At 45.0% G+C, this 20,020-nt stretch overlaps 1 protein-coding gene across 1 annotated transcript in view; it reads right to left on the bottom strand.

The window, feature by feature from the left end:
- Window positions 1–452: 452 nt before the first annotated feature.
- Window positions 453–20,020, bottom strand: part of LOC147115184 (fer-1-like protein 6) — a 233,904-nt gene continuing 214,336 nt past the window's right edge. The window contains exons 39-41 of the mRNA XM_085993989.1: window positions 14,707–14,870; window positions 6,254–6,354; window positions 453–3,118 (exon numbers count right to left, since the gene is read on the bottom strand). Of these exons, the coding sequence (XP_085850115.1) occupies window positions 2,938–3,118; window positions 6,254–6,354; window positions 14,707–14,870 (446 nt within the window). The 3' untranslated portion in view covers window positions 453–2,937. The remainder of the gene's footprint in view (window positions 3,119–6,253; window positions 6,355–14,706; window positions 14,871–20,020) is intronic.

Raw genomic sequence — 20,020 nt, 5'->3', positions numbered from 1 at the left:
AGCAGGGACAGGGTACTGAATTTGGATGATCAGCCATGATCTCATTGAATGGCGCAGCAGGCTCGAAGGGCTGAATGGCCTACTCCTGCTCCTATCTTCTATGTTTCTATGTTTAAAACTAGATTTAATATTCATTTTAAAAATTACATCACATTTATCAAACTAAGATATAAGACGTGTCTATTTGGGTTTATTTTTGACAGCCTCTGGTGAAGGATTATACTGTACCTTGCTCTGACATGAAGAGGCTGTGAATTGTTTACGACTGACCGCGCCAGCTCTCTGAAAATTGACAGTAACTCAGCTGCAACCTGACATTTCATCCAAATCCTCTAACTCTGACTGGTTAACAAAGCTAATCACAATACCTTACAATATCTGCCAATGGACTGCTATCAGATCATATTGTAGGAGTCTCTGCACTCCTAGCAAAGAATCTATAAACTCACTAGTAGTTAACAAACTGAGTTTAATGTACTAAAACTTTACAAAACAAGAAAATGCAGGAGAAGCTCTAAACAGGTCTATTCAGTATCACTCCACACGAGGACTAGCTGGAAACGCCCTCTACCTCTGACATCATGACGTCATCACGTTTCCCGCCGTTGGAACGTCACATGACCCACGTGATGACGTCATCACGTCAGATCGCGATTTTGTCGATCTAGCTCTGTTTAACCAGAGCCAACATTAAAAGGTAATAAACATGATTAAAGGCAATTGTACCAGTCACTGTGAGAGTCTCTTAGTGGTTTTGCCACATAATGTTATTTCCAGTTACACGATCAATTCAATTTAGCAACCATTGCTGAGTGTGCAATTGCAGTAATTACTGCTTGACAAAAGTTTGCCAATTATAGTGGTGTGTATTTGCTTTATTCTGGCAGTAATGTGAAACTATCCTGAGCTCACTAGCATCTAAAATTCAGGAGAACCAATTAGCAAGAAAGTCTTAAGTGCTATTAACAGAATTTTTTTTTAAACTTTGCAATAACCCAAGACTGGAGATGGAAAATATTTTTTTTAATGTTATTGTTTAAGCAACGGTAAGAGAAGTCATCATGAGCGATTAATTTTACATATTTTATCTATAAAACATGAATTAACAATACCATTGGAGCTGCATTAATGGTATTGCATATCCAAGTAAAGCAAGATGAACATGATGGGCTCTGCGTATCCTGTTTCATTTCTATAATGTCGTAGTACTCTCAGTAGAGTCCAGCCCCCCTCACCTAAACCCTCAGCACTCCCACCAAGCTTGGGACGTTTTACTACATTAAAGGCGCTATATAAATACAAGTTGTTGTTGTTAAGAGCTGTAAAAATCTAGCTTCTTTCCTGGAAAGGAATCTGAATGCTTTTGAGTTGTGCGATTGTTAGGTGCTCCAGCCCACTCATTAAAAGCAAGTTAGTTCCTCCTAAAACATGGCGGCTATATTTCATTGTCTCCTTGGGTGCTTATACAGTTGCCTTCAGTTGCCTAGCCAAGACAGCAATCAAGGACGCCTCCACAACCACAAGGTCAAGGTGCTGTGTGATCCACTCAGGTGAGAACTTGTCAAAGTCGCCTAAGCTTGTGGACTAGGGTTTAGAGCCGCTTTACATTTAGATTCGCACACCTCATAAATGTGAGGCATTTTAACCTCTTCACTCAGCCTGATTGTTCCTAATGGTCATTGCTTTTCACATATATATGTTTTTGCAAATGTTTTTGGAGCCAATTTTAATATTTTTCTACATTTTAAGCTTTGATAATATCTCCCAATCTTTTTTGTTATATTTCTCTTCATTTTTCAGCCAATTGTTACCAATACTCTTGCTGGCTGAAAGGTGAATGGGCTGGGCCACCGTCTTCTCCATAGCTGCTGTCAAAGTGTTTGAGTCTGGTAGAGAGGTGGCATCGACAGACAGGGAAAATCTTAGTACTTTTCTGCACCCCTAGATTGATGGCCTTGCCACAGCACAGAGATTCATCTATCACCCCAAAATAAAGGTGAGTTCAAATCAATCTCAGCTGAGACGGAAATATTTTGTTCTCATGAGAATTTTACTACAGGTAGACTATCCTTTATCCGAAAACCTCGGGACCAGCCGTGTTTCGGTTTTCGGAAAATTTCGGATTTCAGAAGGTATTTTATAAGACTGGGAAATTTGTCGGGGGTGGGGGTCGGCGGGGGGTCGGGGTCGGCGGGGGGTCGGGGGTGGGGCTCGGCGTCGGCGGGGGGGTCGGGGGTCGGGGTCAGCGGGGGGTGGGGGTCGGCGGGGGTCGGCGTCGGCGGGGGGGTCGGCAGGGGGTCGGGGGCGGGGGTCGGCGTCGTGCGCACGACTTACGCTGAACGAAAAAACTTTCGGTTTTTATAGGTTTTCGGTTTTCGGAAGTTCGGATAAACGATAGTCTACCTGTATTATAATTTTGTTTTCGCTAATTCTGAAATTGAACAACTCCTGTGCTTCGCAGATTCCGTTTTCCAGCAATTTATAAAACATGAGCCAATTTGAGTGATCGTCTTCAAGGTTACAACACTGAGCATCATAACGTGAGGTGTGAACAAATAGCAAAGCATAAAGAATGTTGCTTTCAACATAGTTGTCATTCTGGGACTAGTCTGCAAACAGACTATAAAATTACCTATTTGTCGGTTAAAGCAGAAATCTTTGCACTTGTATTTCATAAACACAGTGTTACAGAGTTAGGATCATATCTGTGTATTAATTTAGGCTCCTTATTTCAATAAAGCAAATAGGAACCATTTTATCACAGTAAATCAAACATCTGCAAGAAACTTGCAAAGATTTCAGTATAAATAGAATGACCCATGAAACACATGAAACTGAACCCTGAAATATAGTTGATAGGCTTTGGTTGATTTAAGACAGTAATGTTGATCAGTACATTTGAGAGGAGTTCTTCAATTTCAATTAAAAAACTTTAGTTCATCCATTCACTATCCTCGTACTTATTGCACCAGGCAATGTGTAGAGCAGTATCGCAATGAACAAAAATAGGATTAGCAAAATTAGTCCAACAATGATGTGCTTCTTGTAGTTTCTCCAGATCAGATAATAAAGGCACTTGAAAGGGTTGATGAACCAAGAGAAGGAGGTATCAGGACGGCTATAGGGAGGAAAGAAAAGCTTATTAAAACAGTTTAAGACCAGTGTGAGTACAGTGTTGATGACCCTTTAAAACTGAAATACTACAAATGTGCTTGTCGAGGGACACAACCCACTGCATACAAGCACAAGATGGCAAATGCCTAAACGTAGGGGGTGATTTTCTGATGTCCGAGGAGGCGGGTTTGGAGGTGGGAAAGGCAGGAAAACCCACCTCCACGGAATTTTGCTGGTGCCAGTTTTGGAGGGCGGGAAACGGTCCCGCCTCCAGCTGCCCATAGCGCTTGTTAAGAGGATTAAATGCTCATTAAGGGCGTCTCTAAGCCTATTTTGAGAGGCCCTCGTGATTTTTCAAGCATTTCGGCACGTTCCACGACCCTCCTTAACCACGCCAGGTAAACCTGTCGGCTTGACTAGTGGGTGGTCTCCTCACAGCTGCAGGTCCAACAATAGATCGTTTATTTCATCAGGGATTAGTTGCAGGTGCCAGAACTTTGCTTTAAAAAGTCTTTGAGCACTTTTAGCAGGCCTTCCGAAGTCAGAGGTGCTGCAGCTTGAATCTATCAACTGTGGGACCTCCTTGGAAGACCCTCTCCCCGCTTGCAATGAGCGCTTCCCCAACGGAGGCATCTGCAAACAGCATGGGATCCATTCGTTTTCTTTCTCCATGGACCTCAGATTCGGATGAGGAGCATCCACAGCAGCAGCAGAACCAGGCAGTTCAGGAGCAACAGCAGCAGGAGCCTCAGCCTCCTGCTCAGGCAGCTCAGCAGCAACAGCAGCAGGAGCCCCAACCTCCTGCTCAGCCACCTGATGCTGCACGGGGCAGAAGGCGCCAGCGCATTGAGGCACCTCACCGCAGGAGATACCCCCCCACAGAGGGTTTACAGACAGAGGATGAGCCACCTCAACATGAGTGAGCAGCAGTGCCAAAGGAGGCTGAGACTTTCGCGAGAGGTTGTCCGAGAGATCTGCGGACTGCTGCAGCAAGATCTGGTGCCCAGAGGAACGGGTGGACACCCCTTACCAGTGCCTGTCAAAGTCACCACTGCACTCAACGTCTTTGCCTCAGGCTCCTTCCAGGGATCATCAGCAGTAGTTCCCAGTCGGCCGCCCACAGTTGTATCACGCAGGTTACCAATGCCCTTTTTGCTAAGGCCCACAATTACATCCAGTTCTCAAGGGATCAAGCAAGTATACCGCCTGTTCGGTTGGCTTTGCAAATATTGTAGGCATGCCAATGGTGCAGGGCGTCATAGACTGCACACATGTGGCCCTTAGGGCACCCCATCACAACCCAGCTATCATTGTCAACCGAAAGGGCTTCCACTCCCTCAACGTACAGCTGGTGTGTAACCACAAGAAGGAGTTCTTGCATGTTTGCGCCAAGTTCTGTGGTAGTTGCCATGACTCTTTCATCCTGTGGCACTCTAATGTTCCTCCGCTTTTCTATCTGCCAAACCAACTTAACGGATAGCTCCTTGGTGACAAAGGCTACCCCCTGAAGAAGTTGCTAATGACGCTGATCAGGAGGCCAGCTAACGAGGCTGAAGAGCGCTACAATGCCAGCCACAATTCAACCAGGTCCATCATCGAGCAAACCATTGGGTTGTTGAAGATGTGCTTCCGTTGCCTTGACCAATCAGGGGGAGCCCTGGAGTATACAGCATACAGGGTCTCCAGAATAGTCATGGTCTGCTGTGCACTGCACAACATCGCACAGCGTCATGGCTTGCAGCTTCCTGATGAGCAAGTGGCTCAGTTCCAGCACTCAGATGAGGAGGAGGAGGAGGAGGCTGAGGAGGAGGAGGATCTGGAGGAGGAGGAGCAGGACGAGGAGGAGGAGGAGCAGGAGGAGGTCAGAGTGCCGGTGTATCGACCAGCAGCAGCGGCAGCACGTGAGCACATGGCTGCCTAGGATGCAAGGGATGAACTTATCCTGGCTAGATTTGCATAGGTTGCCCAAGTTGACACATGTCCTTGGCTCCATCCTAAGACATCATTGACAATGGACATCACTCTCTGGCCTCCCATCACTCAGGCCACCAACCTGACAACACAAGTATGGCGGAGCCCGCAATGTGGAGCTGCGTAAGGCGAAAGGCCAGATGCTATATCGCCAACATTTTGGCATCAACTCATTTTAATGCTTTCCAACAAGGATGGCATTTCATCAATACACAGAAACATTCTTGCAATCTGCACACAGATCTGGAGGTTATATCCTTTGCCAGCTGTACCCACACAGCCTTGGTTTCTTTGGGAGGCCTCTTCCTCCCAGATGAGTGGAAGAGCACCTTCCTGCTAGCTGTCACCCCCTCAAACAACATTTGCAGCGCCTCATCCGAGAGCCTCGGGGAGGCCCTTGCCTTGGAATTGACGTAGTGGTTTCTCAGAATATGTTGCAGGTGGTGCAGCATAGGCAGAAATCCTGTGGAATGAGCCAAGGCAGCAAGAAGCCATAAAATCAGACTGGGAAAGTGATGGCAGCAGAGGTGAGTTTCAGTCCCAAAACACTAATTGACCAAGGGCATCCCACACCTCTGAAATCAAGTGGCCAATCATGGGAAAATCGCAATTTTTTGAAAACTATCTGTGGAGGCGAGTTTCAAACCCACCCAAACCGAAACCCGCCTCCATCTCGCCTCCAGTGAGAAAATCGCCCCTGACAAGCAGCAATAACTTTATAATCAAAACCCAATAAATACTATGGTGGAGAGTTTACAATGTGCTGATCTAATAACTACAGGCAATGTTAATGTTAGCATTAAGTAAATTGAAGTGACCTCTACTTGTTAAGAAACCACTTAGGTTAAAGTTGGAGTAAAACCTGTACAGTTCAACAATATTTAACTGAACCCAGTCCTACGCGCTTACCAAAATGTAACCTTTGGCTGACAAGAATTTATGCAACTTTGGTGGATTTTTTCCAATATCCTTAGCTAATGATATTGCATAAGGAACAAATTAAGATAAATTCAATATAATGAAAATATATATTTATCAGAACAAACATGCATGCTCGTGTTTCAATGGTGAGTGAAAGTGGCAAGAAAATTTGAAAGTGCAGATCAAATCACTTGAAACCCCCAGCTTCTATAACCTTCACCCAGTTCAGCAGTGAAACCAAACTTACTTGGGTTTTTCCAGTGGTTCTGGCTCTTTGCGACCAGAGCCAACTGGATTCTTCTCAGCCTCTTCGGCAGTAACCAGGTGGAATTCAGCTTCAACCTTTCCCTAAATTAGTTGTGTAGAAATCATGAATAGCAGCACATGCGACACTTGTGAGCAAAAAATACCATGAATAACAAAAGTACAAATTTTAGGTTGAGAGCGTTGATCAGTGCAGAATGGCTGTTATTAACAGGTGTATTTTAATTTTAAAATGCATCTATTAGTAGATTAGAATTTGATTAATTGTCCCACATCAAGAATGCTCTTCTAACACATCTCCTGCACTCCTGACAAGATAAAAGGAGAATCTTGTTTGTTTGGCAATCCTCTGTCACCTCTAACCTCCAACTTCTGCGTCAGCTGTGGCTCAGTGGGTAGCACTCTCTAGGTGGGAGGGGCTAGGAATGAGCAGGTGTTACTGGTTGTCTGGTTGCAGCAGGGAGTTGGAGTGAGTTTGTAAAAAGTTGGTGGTGGTTTTTGTTTTCAGGTTTTAGGGCCTTTTTGGCCCATAAACAACAGCCAGATGGCTGCTGAGGGGTCCGGAGTGCCGGGCCGCTCAGGGGACAGTGTTCGCAAGATGAATTTAATTAGGGGAGAAACTGTCGTCGGAAGGGAAAGAAAAAGGCCCAAAGATTTGGGCCGGGACCCCAGGAAGTTTGGAAAAGAAAACACGGTGGTGGTTCAGTGCGAGGATAAGGAGATACGAGCTTGGGATATGATCCAAGCAGTACATGAGGACTGTGGGGAGGGAAGCTGCTTTGCCTGCCGACCAAAGCCGAATGTTGGGTTTGAGGTGACGGTCAGTGGCCGAGGGGAGGTGGAAAGACTTTTACTCAGTTTGAACGTTGGCGATAAGTTCTTGGAGGTATCTCTGCTATATTCGGAAGAGGTGGTGGTCTCATTCTTAAACTTGCCAGTTTATGTTGAGGACGATGTGCTAATCAAAAAGTTGGAGTCGTGGGACATTAAAATTTGCTCAGCAATAAAGAGGAGATACTATCCAGGAACACAGGTAGCAGATGGAACCCGTTACATAAAGGTGCAGTTCCCAAAGGGGGTAAAGTCATTACTGTACAGCATGAAATTCTAGACAATGGAAGGAGTGCAGTACTTCCGAGTACTGCATGATAACCAAGTGAAGGTTTGTTATTATTGTCTTGCACACGACCATCTTGTAAGAAACTGTCCAGACTTGTACTGTTATAATTGCAGTGAGTCTGGATACATCGCTCAGAGCTGCAAGGTGGAGAGCTGTGTGGTGTGTCACAAAGGCCCCACCCACTGTGAGTGTGAGGCAGAAGGAAGCTCTATGAGTGACGAGGAGATGGGAGAAGGAGCAGGAGGTGTGAGTGGAATGGCCGGAGGAGCGGAGCAGTCGGAGGGCACAGCTGGTAAATTGAAGGAGAAAAGAGCACAGGAAGAGGCAGAAAATTGCGGAGCAGAAAACAGGATGGAGATGGTGGAAAACACACCAAGTACAGTGGAAAAGAACAAAGACACCAGCGGGCAGCAAGGGTTCAGTGCAGACTCGAGCCTTAATACGGTTCAGCTCTCCCTAAAGAATCTGGTGTCCGCGGGGGGAGAGGAGGCAGGAGCGGGGTGCGTGATAAATGTAAGTACTCCAAAGAAAGACGGGGAGTCGGACATCTCGGTGAGCAGGAGGAGCCAAGACAAGGAGAGGGTGCAAGAGGCAGGAGCATTTAAAGGGGCAGCAGGACGGGAGCGGCGAGACAAAGATGCCAGAAGGGAGCAATATAGGTGCGCCATTGTCCCAGAGAGAGAAGGATCAGGGAGCAAGGGTCAGCGGTGGAGATGAGGTCGAAGGGAGTGACGCTGTTGGAGAAACCGCGATAGCAGGAAGACTCTCTATGGGAGATGATGTATCTGACGGGGAGCAGGCACAGAGGGATACAGAAGAGCTTAAGAGTGAGGAATTAGAGGGGGACAGAGACATGGAAGTGGGGGGTGTGGTGGCATCATGTGGAAAGAGAAAGGTTAGTGAGGGGCAGAAGGAGGGAGAAAGGGCAGCTCCTTGGCCCAAACTTAATGAAAGGAAGAGGCTGAAACAGCAGGGAAGGTTCAAACAGGAGGTGAAAAAGAGTCGGAGGCTGCAGGAAAAAGCAACAGCTGGCCAAAAAGTTGGGAAGGAGCATCAGAGGAGGGAAGGGCCAGAGATTAAATGATGGGGAGATTATCAGGCATACTTCCCTTCTTTGGAGCCATGATTACATTGGTCTCGATTAATGTGAACGGACTGAGGGGTGAGAAGAAATTGCAGCAGTTGTTGCAGGGTTTTAAAGGCAGGGACTTGGGGTCGATTTGCATTGACCCGTGGAGTCGGGATTGGAGGCGTGCGGGGGGTTAAAGTCCCGAATTCGGGGGTCCCGACACCATCCCACCCCCAACCCGCCTCCATGTAAGTTTCAAAGGAGGCGGGTACCCGCCCCACACTGGGACCCGCCTACCTGAGGCGGGAAGGGATTAGTGCCAATTAACTGCCTGTTAACAGCTAGTTAACAGGCAGTTTTTAGCCTAATCCCTATTTTGAATGTTGAAATGTGGGATTCCTGACAGCTCCAAACCACGCCAAGTTACAGGAGCCGGGCCGTCGGGTTGAAGGACTTGGAGGGGTCGAGATGTCGATGTTCAGGTGAGTGATGGGTGCATGAGTGCAAAGGTAAGTGTGTTTGGTGTGTGTAAAGTGTGTAAAGAAGTTTAAATTACCTGTACTTACCTTTACAGCCTTCCTTCCTTTAGGTTCGGGGAGTCCATCATCTCACCGGCACAGAACGCAGTATGGCTGCGATCTGTCAAAAGTTATAGCCTGCAGCTTTCTGTGCCAGTGAGATTTCTAATTGAGTCTGTGTAGAAGGACTCAGGTTAGAAGTAAGACTGTCAGTGTTTGACAGCTTCAAACAGCTGTGAAACGCTGATATTTCATCTGTCAAAACACCTTGACAGATGAAATTTCAGTCTGTGACGTCACCTGTTGCCAGGTGGCCCTTAATTGGCCTGCTGAGCCCGCTGGGCAGGCTCAACAAGGTCAATCAAGTTAAAATCATGTGGATTGGCCGCATCTCGATGGAGGTGGGACTACAACCCCGAAAGTTGTAGTCCCGCCTCCAACCCGACTTCTGAATGAAAATCACCCCCGTTGTGTCTGCAAGAAACCTTTTGGGATGAGGATATCCTAGAAAGAGTTCAGAAGGTTTGGAAGGGAGCGGTGTTTGCAAGTTGTGCAAACAAAAACAGTAGAGGGGTGGCTGTTTTGGTGAGTCCGTCTCATGAGTTTTTATTGAAGGTTTTGGAAGCATTTGGTTTCGGGGAAAATTTCAATAAAATGTTTTTGAAATCGATTAAACTTCTCCCTAGGTTTTATAAGGGGGTTGTAGAGACTTGGGCTCACTTTTTAAAAAGTGTGCAGTTTATGCCCAAGGGGCCTGAGGAATTTTTAGAACAGCCCTTATTTTTGAACAGGTGGGTCAACATCGAAGGAGCAGATTTATTTAATCAAGCTTTTATAAAAGCTGGTATTATATGTGTGAAAGATGTATTATACGAGGTAATTCCAGGTTGGTTGCCGGAAGCGATAGTGAGGGACATGGTGTGGGAGGAGGATCAGGAGGTAGAGGAAAAAGCAATAGGGATCATGTATGAGAAGATTGTGAGGGCAATGCCACAGGATTGGATGGAAGAAATAAATGCGGAAATCTCCAAAGGAAGTAAAATGCGTCCCGCTTTTCCATGCTTTCTGCTGGAGAAAGGGGGAGAGTTGGTCCAATTTGACAACAGTAATACTCGAGATTTCTATGAGGTATTTAGAGATTGGAGATTCAAGACACCTGCTGGTCAGGAGTTTTGGCAGAGTATATACCCACAGCTGGAATTCAACAGGATTTGGGAGGGAGTGTGGGCGAATTTTAAATGTCCAGAGTGGATTGAACTGGATTTCAAATTGGCTCATAACAGGATTTTTACCATGACGGTCTTGTGCAAGATTGGACGAGTGGAGCCGGCAACTTGCCCAGTGTGTGGGATATGGGATGAGACTCTGTCCCATTTACTGGTGTTATGTCCACAGTTAAATGATTTTAAGTACTATGTTCGACAGTTGTGTGAAGCTTTTTTGCTGGGTGGGGACTGAAGAGCAAGAATGGGAATCCTGTGGGACTCAATTTTGAGATGGGGATTGCAGGAGAGTCTGCCTGAGTCTAGCGGAGCGGCAATTCATTTAATGTTCAGTTTGGCTAGATTCGTGATTGTGCAAAGAAGGAATGCTCTGTTTTTTAAGGGGAGGAGAATCAATCTGAAAGAGTATTTTAAATACAAGCTAAAAGATCATTATAAGGCTCTGTGGATGTTTTATTCAGAAAGGAATTTAAAGATAGTATTTTACAATCAATTTTTAAAGCACAATTGATTAATATATGTTACAGGAGACAAATTAAACTTCAGGTTTTGATGTTAAAATGTGGTGGCAGAATGGCTGTGCAGATGATACAATGAAATGATCACGATGTTGTAAATGTTCTTAATGTTCAATAAAGTATATTAATAAAAAAAGTGGGCAGCACACTCGCCTCTGAGTCAGAAGGTTGTGGGTTCAAGCCCCACTCCAGAGACTTGAGCACGAAAATCCAGGCTGACACTCCAGTGCAGTGCAGAGGGAGTGCTGCACTATTGGAGGTGCCATCTTTCAGATGAGACGTTAAACCGAGGCCCCGTCTGCCCTGTCAGGTGGACGTAAAAGATCCCATGGCACTATTTTGTCCTGGCCAATATTTATCCCTCAATCAACATCACTAAAACAGTTTATCTGGTCAGTATCACATTGCTGTTTGTGGGAGCTTGCTGTGCGCAAATTGGCTGCTGCGTTTCCCACATTACAACAGTGACTACACTCCAAAAGTACTTCATTGGCTGTAAAGTGCTTTGAGACGTCCAGTGGTTGTGAAAGGCGCTATATAAATGCAAGTCTTTCTTTCTTTTACTCTCTTCATTACAATCCTTCTTTATTTTAATCAATTACTACTCGGACTGTTCCTCTTAAACTCCAAACCTGCTATCCTATATGCTCTTTCCGCTTCCCTCCATCCTCACTGTGTTGAAATCGAGACTTGTCACCACATCTTCTACAATGACTCATATTATCCTCCGATGGTGGATCTTCTTCCCTCCCTTAGTTTTCCCTCCTTTCTATAATCAATACATTTAAAAAACCCAAACTCTGGGTCACCTAATGGTTACTTATTGATTTATCACATTTTCTCGCCAACTTTTTCACCCTCGGTGATTTTCTGCACCATAGGCCCAAGCCCTTGATCTGTGTTTCTCAGTAACAGAAACCAATGCTGTTGGCCAAATGGTTAGCTAATGGTCATGAATTAAAATGTACTGGCACAAATATTCTTCTTAGGGATGGCCATCGTGCAGTCTCAACCAGTTAGTTTTCCCTGTTCCAATGAAATTCGGCTGGAGTCTGCTCTATAGAAACATGTTATTGCGGTTAGGAAATGGTAGGATATGTAGAGGATACCTAATGGGAGACAGTGGGCCATCTCGCTTATTCTATGAATCAGGAACCCTTAATAATTCAAGAGTGAGTTTATGACGATTTTCTTCATGAATTAAGTAAACTGGATTTACACAATTCCTTGCTGTGTATTTATTCCCATAAGTGTTTTATTTTTAATTTAATTTTACTCAATATTATTACAAGCATGTCAAGGCTTTGGAGAGGGTTTAGAGGAGATTTACTAGAATGGTACCAGGGATGAGGGACTTCAGTTATGTGGAGAAATGAGAGAAGATCGGATTGTTTTCTTTAGAGCAGAGAAGGTTAAGGGGAGATTTAATATAGGTGTTCAAAATGTTGAGGGGTATTGATAGAGTACATAGGGAGAAACTGTTTCTACGATCATAGGGTCAATAGCCAGAGGGCACAGATTTAAGATAATTGGCAAAAGAACCAGAGGGGAGATGAGGAGAATTTATTTTTATGCAGCGAGTTATGATGATCTGGAATGCATTACCTGAAAGGGTGGTGGCATCAGATTCAATAGTAACTTTCAAAAGCAAATTGGACAAATACAGGAAAAGGAATAATTTACAGGGCTACGGGGAAAGAGCAGGTGAGTGAGATGAATTGGATAGCTCTTTCAAAGAGCCGGCACCAGCACAGTGGGCTGAATGGCCTCCTCCTGTGCTGTATGATTCTAGGTAGGATGACTTAATACTCTTTTTGACAAGGTCCCACATGGCAGGCTGGTCAGAAAATTTAAAGCCCATGGAATACAAGGGAAAGTGGCAAGTTGCATCCAAAATTGGTCAGTGACAGGCAGAAAAGCATAATGGTCGATGGGTGTTCTTGTGACTGGAAGGCTGTTTCCAGTGGGGTTCCACAGGGCTCAGTACTAGGTCCCTTGCTTTGTGGTATACATCAATGATTTAGACTTCAATGTAGGGGGCATGATTAAGAAGTTTGTAGATGATACAAAAATTGGCCGTGTGGTTGATAGTGAGGATGAAAGCTGTAGACTGCAGGAGGATATCGATGGAGTGGTCAGGTAGGCAGAAAGGTGGCAAATGGAATTCAATCCGGAGAAGTGTGAGGTAATGCATTTGGGGAGGGCTAACAAGGCAAGGGAATACACAATACGTGGTAGGGTACTGAGAAATGTAGAGGAACAGAGGGACCTTGGAGTACATGTCCACAGATCCCTGAAGGTAGCAGGACAGGTAGATAAGGTGGTTAAGAAGGCATACAGGATACATTTCTTTATTAGCCAAGGCATAGAATACAAGAGCAGGGAGGTTATGCTTCAACTGTATAAAACACTAGTTAGGCCACAGCTAGAGTACTGCATACAGTTCTGGTCACCACATTACAGGAAAGATGTGATTGCACTAGAGAGGGTACAGAGGAGATTTATGAGGATGTTGCCGGGAATAGAGAGTTTTAGCTATGAGGAAAGATTGGATAGACTGGGGTTGTTTTCTTTGGAGCAGAGGAGGCTGAGCAGAGATTTAATTGAGGTGTATAAAATTATGAGGAGCCTAGATAGAGTGGATAGAAAGGACCTATTTCCCTTAGCAGAGCGGTCAATAACCAGGGGGCATAGATTTAAAGTAATTGGTAGAAGGATTAGAGGGGAGTTGTGGAGAACAATTTTCACCCAGAGGGTTGGGGGGGTGGGTGGCGGGAGGGGTCTGTACCTCACTGCCTGAAAGGGTGGTAGAGGCAGAAACCCTCATCACATTTAAAATGTACTTGGATATGCACTTGAAGTGCTGCAACCTACAGGGCTACGGACCAAGACCAGGAAAGTGGGATTAGGCTGGATAGCGCTTTTTCGGCCGGCACAGACACGATGGGCCAAATGGTCTCCTTCTGTGCCGTAAATTTCTATGATTCTATGATACTCCCTAATGTGAGTTATTTGATATCTGCCTCCTCAATCCCAAGGTGTCTGCTCACCATCCTGAAAAAAAACAAATATATATATTTTTTATATTTTCTCTTGGGATTTATTTATTATGGCAAAGCATTTATTGCCCATCTATGATTGCTTTGAGGGCATTTATAGTCAACCAAATATTGTGGGGCTGAAGTCACATGTAGGCCAGACCAGGTAGATGTGGCAGGTTCTCTTGCTGAATTCAATTTCAGAATTTACCCTGGGTGGGATTATAAACTCATGACCTCCGGGTTACTCGTCCAGTACCATACTCTACTAATTAAGCAGTAGACACCTCTAGCCTAAACAAGTGGCTGTGGAATAACACTCCAGTATAAGCCACTGCCTTAAAGGGGGGGACAGAAAGGAAATTGAGTGGAAATTAAATATACGAGTTAGCACTCTGTTGATTAATTCTATCCAGCAGAATGTGGTAGAGCTTGAGCTAAAAAATGCAGGTCTAGAAATTCGTTCGGGCCAGTTTTCAAGTGTCAAAATGGGCGCAGGGAACAATCCCTGTGCCTGAAAGGAGGCCCGAAGATCGTGGAAAATTGGTCCTCGGGCCTCATCTAAAGAATGGTGGTGAGCTGTCGCCACCTGTCACACCTCCACAGGCAGCTCGCCCAGCTGAACAATCGAACTTTGGACTGCCTGAGGAGAGCGGGAAGGGGGCTCATCGCAGCCAGCAGAAACGCACGGTATTTTGAATGGGCTGCGCTGCCCCTTAAAGCGGCCACACACCCAAATAAAATGAAAGGGAACATTGGTAGAGACTGCCCAACTCACTTTACTCATGGCTAATAGAGAGGAGACTTTCTCTGGGTAAATCAAACTCAGCTTGCCAATGAGAAAGGGAAAGTTGTCTAACTCACTGCATCACTCAGTCCCCTATTTCTTTTTCATGTGGTAGAAGTTTAGTTTAATTTTATTTATTACGGATAGGAAGTACTGTACTTACAGTGAGGTCACCTGACTTTTCTAAAGGCCACCAACCCCGCAGACGTTTTTGCTGAAATATGGAGATAAGTTTAGTCTCAGAATCCTCTGCGATCATATCCAAGTCACATTTCTTAGCTGCTTTTGCACCATTAGGAAATCCATTCAGATCAAGTTCCACAGATCCTACAAACAGAAGGGGTCAGAAAAATACAAATGCACATGAAAAACTGCTTACATTGGATAAGTCCCTTCAGGTTATGGACAATGTTGTGAAGTGAATATTTTATCCATTCCCTTTTTTCAATCGTCTCTACATTTTAAATCCTACATTTTTTTCCCCGCAGTTACCGTGCATCACCACATTCTCCACCAGTGGGGAAGCCAGGCCAACAGTCAACAGAAGAAGCAGGGAAAATAACCAATGAATTTGTGGCAACATTTACATTCAGGATGCTTGGAAGGAGCTGGTTTAACTTGGAAGGAGCTGGATGAAAATTACTACCAATCATTTAAAAAATCTGAGATTCATTCCCCTGAAGATGTAAAAATGACTTTGCCTCAGAATCTATTTGGGCAGAAAAATAAGTCACTGATAATGGCACTAACTTTATTCATTCACATTCACGACAACAGTAAAATATACCTGTAAATGTCGAGAGGTGTGCAATCAGTGACCCAGCAGAGCACAAGGGGAAGCTAGATAAGTACATGAGGGAGAAAGGAATAGAAGGATATGCTGATAGGGTGAGATGAAGAGGTGTGGGAGGAGGCTTATGTGGAGCATAAACACCGGCATGGACCAGTTGGGGTGAATGGGCCATTTCTGTGCTGTAAATTCTATGGGGGCGATTTTCCCTGGATACCTTAGGCGGAAAGAGCTTCCAAGGTGGCCAAGATGGGGTCTTAAGCTGAAAAAATGTTTTTGCCCGCATTTTACGCAAGACGCCATCTTGGCAAAGGAGTTGAAGCTTGCACTAGGAATGGCCGCCCGAAGGATCGTTAGGGGGTTGACTGCCACTTAAGTTGCCTGCTAGCGCTCATTAAGGAGGCTGCACGGCAGTTTGGTGGCCAGCGCGTGACCTAACGCCCCCTCCTAATAGCAACCAGCTGATTGGGAGTAAACGAGTCGTTGCTGAGGATTTTGAGCGCTACTTAAAGGTATATCCCCTTTTACTGTTCACTTGCTGCTGGAGTTTTGAAGAGGACTTTTGAGACACATCGGGAGACTTTGTGGGACACATTGTCAAGACTTCACCAACACTCGAGCAACATTTATTCTGGAAATTCTCTGAGGACTTCACCTATAAAGAGTAAGTGCTGTGCTACTCTCTCTCTTATTGGACACCTTATAGGAGTCACCAGGAGAAAGGGAGTGCTTGGTCATCGCTATCGTGCTAGGGGTCCCCCTTGGTCTGCAGGAGGAATGGGAGGAGGATGAGGACATGAGGCCGGGCAGAGCAGCACCAGCTGCTGCAGGAGGGAGGGACAGGAGGCCGAGGTGGACTCCTTCCCCCATCTGCGGGTACAGGACATCCCCCCTCCTCCAGGACCTCCAGTGCCACGTTTGAGAACCTGTGTGTCCTCTCACTTGGTCCCTTAGCCATCCTGAAATGTGCCGCTGTGTGTCAGCCAGCACACTCCACACCTTCAGTGGAAGTGGGTGCGTCGAGCCCACATATACTGCTTCACGAAAATTGTGTCTAATCAGCACTTGAGTGCTATACCTGCAGGTGTCTGCTTTAGCACCTCCAAGCAACTTCAAATTATGGTAATCAGCAATTAGGACCAAAATTGCGTGCTAAAACCAGACTTTCAAAGAGGCGCGTGTTATTAGCACAACATCCATTTAGCACCCATTTTTGCCCTTTCACCAAAATAAACCCCTATGCAGTGAGTTATGATGATCTGGAATGCACTGCCTGAAAGAGTGGTGGAAGCAGATTCAATAGTAACTTTCAAAAGGGAATTGGATAAATACTTGAAGGAGAAAAAATTGCAGGGCTATGGGGAAAGAACAGGGGAGTGAGATTATTTGGATAGCTCCAGAGGCACGGTGGACCAAATGGCCTCCTTCTGTGCTATATCATTCTATGATTCTTTCTGAGCCCAGAAATGACACCATGAGCTAAGTGGTTACCTGTCCATGCTGGGAGGGATCCTTCTTCATAGCTTCATGCCACTTTTGTAGGAGAAACTAGGGCAGGATGGGATGGGCAGATTAGAAGATTTCCCTGGTGGTGTCATCACCACTACCGTGAGTTGAACAAAGAGGTCAGAGGACAAATTTGAATAGTTGAATTTGGAACTATAATGGGGCAGAAATTCCTCCCCAAACGCGTGAGTACGGAAGGGGTACTCACGCGTCTGGCCGGAGGAAATGCCGGTTTTTAGCATGCACAGCGCATGCGCTGAAAACCGGCATTTCCTCTCCTCCAGCCCAAGAGTTGAAGAGGCTAGCACGTGCGCTGTAGGGGGCAGCGCGTGTGTCTTGGATTTCCTCTGTTTTGGGGGATTTGCGCATGTGTAAAGGTCTCCGGTCTTTACGCTTGTAAAAAGCACACGTAAGTATTTATTTTTACAGGTAAGTGGTGTTTTAGTGTAATTTAGAATTTTTTTTCCCACAGGTTTATTATTTTAAAGAATCTACAATAAGGTAAGTTTAGTTTTAGACCCTTTTTATTAAAAATTTATTTTTTTCAAAAAAAAAATTATTGTTTAAATTATTTTTTTAAACTTATTTATACTTAATTTAATGATTGGGATTTTAAAATTTTTTTTATTTAAAGTTTAAATAGTGTTTTGGGCCCGCGTAGTTTTCATGAGTTTGACAGTTCTTACTCTCAAACTCATGAATGAACCTTCCCCTCCCCTGATTGGTTGTACAGTGCTCACCTGATCCCAGCCAGCACATCGCACTAACTACGCCGCTGGATCAGGTAAGCACTGCGCGCTGACATCTGAACCGGGCCTGTCACAGGAAATGCAAGCAGGCCCGGGCTTCAGATGTCAGCGCGCAGGGTGAGTGCAGATCGGGGGCTTGCACCTGCGGGAAGCCCCCGACCCAAATTTTTGGCCCAATATCTACAAACACATTGCCACAAGATCCCAGGAGGCCAATCAGAGAATCTGGATGAATTCTAGAATAAGGAAAATAATGCGATGGACACCAATATTGAATACTTCCATTTTTTTAAAGATAAAAATGATCTGACAATCGATCCCATTGAAATTATTTACTTCAGAATTGTGGGTAAGTGAGCTAAGGGTGTATTCAAACAGCAACCCTTGCTGATTTTTTCCCCTCCCTAGAAGGGTGCTAAGGCCAATTGTTGTATCTCTATTACATGATGCTATCCAAGAGGTTTTGCCTTCAATTAAATGTGGGAAATGAAGTCTCTAACATGAACACTGTTTTCTAAATAAGCAAATTCTGACCCAATTTAGATTTTGATCAGCTTTATCTCTACTCTGGATACAACACTAAAGTAGAATTGAGGAAAACTAACTGAACCGGTTTCATACCCTGGATAATGCCAACAACTAGCATTTCTGTAATCTTTACCCAAAACATCAAACTATCTCCCTACTTACAGAGATGCTCACACACTTGCTGCGTATGTCCAGCGTTTGCTGTTTTTATTTCTGACTTCCAGCATTTGCAATTAGCGTGGTAGGTTTTCCCCTGGAGTTACGCTGGGAAGCCCTGTTTCTGAGCTGCGGCACTATTTCCAGGATGTCCCATCAGAACTGATGGGATGGGAGGAGGTTATAACATGCCCACCTATACACAAGTGGGCACATTGAAATAATAAGGGAATGACAAAAATACGTCATCCAACGTATAATCCGCCATTTATGCCATTGCAATGCTGGCCTGAGGGATCCCGATTCATCACCGGCATTTACTGCAAGGGTCACTTCAAATGTAAGTTCCCCAAAAACCGATGTCATCAATTTTTTTTAAATGTACTTGTACTTGGGATGTGGACAATGCTAGCAAAGTGGTGTTTATTGCCCATCCCTAGTTGCCCTGAAGAACCAATCACGTAGTGTGGGACTGGAGATATATGTTGGCCAGGCCGGCTAAAGTTCGAACGGCTCGCTTCCCTAAAGGACATTAGTAGGCCAGTTGAGTTTTGACAACAAAATGAACATAAGAACATAAGAAGTAGGAGCAGGAGTAGGCCATACGGCCCCTCGGGCCTGCTCCGCCATTCAATAGGATCATGGCTGATCCGAACCTAGACTCACGTCCACTTCCCTGCCCACTCCCCGTAACCCCGAATTCCCTTATCAGCTAGGAAACTGTCTATCTCCATTTTAAATTTATTTAATGTCGCAGCTTCCACAGCTCTCTGAGGTAGCAAATTCCATAGATTTACTACCCTCTGAGTGAAGAAGTTTCTCCTCATCTCAGTTTTGAAAGGGCAGCCCCTTATTCTAAGATTATGCCCCCTAGTTCTAGTCTCACCCATCAGTGGAAACATCCTCACTGCATCCACCCGATCAAGCCCCCTCACAATCTTATATGTTTCGATAAGATCGCCTCTCATTCTTCTGAATTCCAATGAGTAGAGGCCCAACCTACTCAACCTTTCCTCATAAGTCAACCCCCTCATCTCCGGAATCAACCGAGTGAACCTTCTCTGAACTGCCTCGAGAGCAAGTATATCTTTTCTTAAATATGGAAACCAAAACTGTACGCAGTATTCCAGGTGTGGCCTCACCAGTACCCTGTATAACTGAAGCAAGACTTCCCTGCTTTTATACTCCATCCCCCTTGCAATAAAAGCCAAGATTCCATTGGCCTTCCTGATCACCTGCTGTACCTGCATACTAACCTTCTGTGTTTCATGCACCAGGATCCCCAGATCCCTTTGTACTGTAGCACTTTGCAGTTTCTTTCCATTTAGATAATAACTTGCTCTTTGATTTTTTTCTGCCAAAGTGCATAACCTCACACTTTTCAACATTATATTCCATCTGCCAAATTTCTGCCCACTCACTTAGCCTGTCTATGTCCTTTTGCAGGTTTTTTATGTCCTCCTCACTCACTGCTTTCCCTCCCATCTTTGTATCGTCGGCAAACTTGGATACGTTGCACTCGGTCCCTTCCTCCAAATCGTTAATATAGATTGTAAAGAGTTGGGGTCCCAGCACTGACCCCTGCGGAACACCACTTGTCACTGATTGCCAACCTGAGAATGAACCATTTATCCCAACTCTCTGTTTTCTGTTAGATAGCCAATCTTCCACCCATGCCAGTATATTACCCCCAATCCCGTGATTTTTTATCTTGTACAGTAATCTTTTGTGTGGCACCTTGTCAAATG

Source organism: Somniosus microcephalus, chromosome 7 (genome assembly GCF_052327205.1).
Source record: "Somniosus microcephalus isolate GS21.2 chromosome 7, FLI_Smic_1.0, whole genome shotgun sequence".
Lineage (NCBI taxonomy): Eukaryota > Metazoa > Chordata > Chondrichthyes > Squaliformes > Somniosidae > Somniosus > Somniosus microcephalus.
Note: the sequence above shows the minus strand (reverse complement) of the source record. Positions and strands in the feature narration are given on the sequence as shown.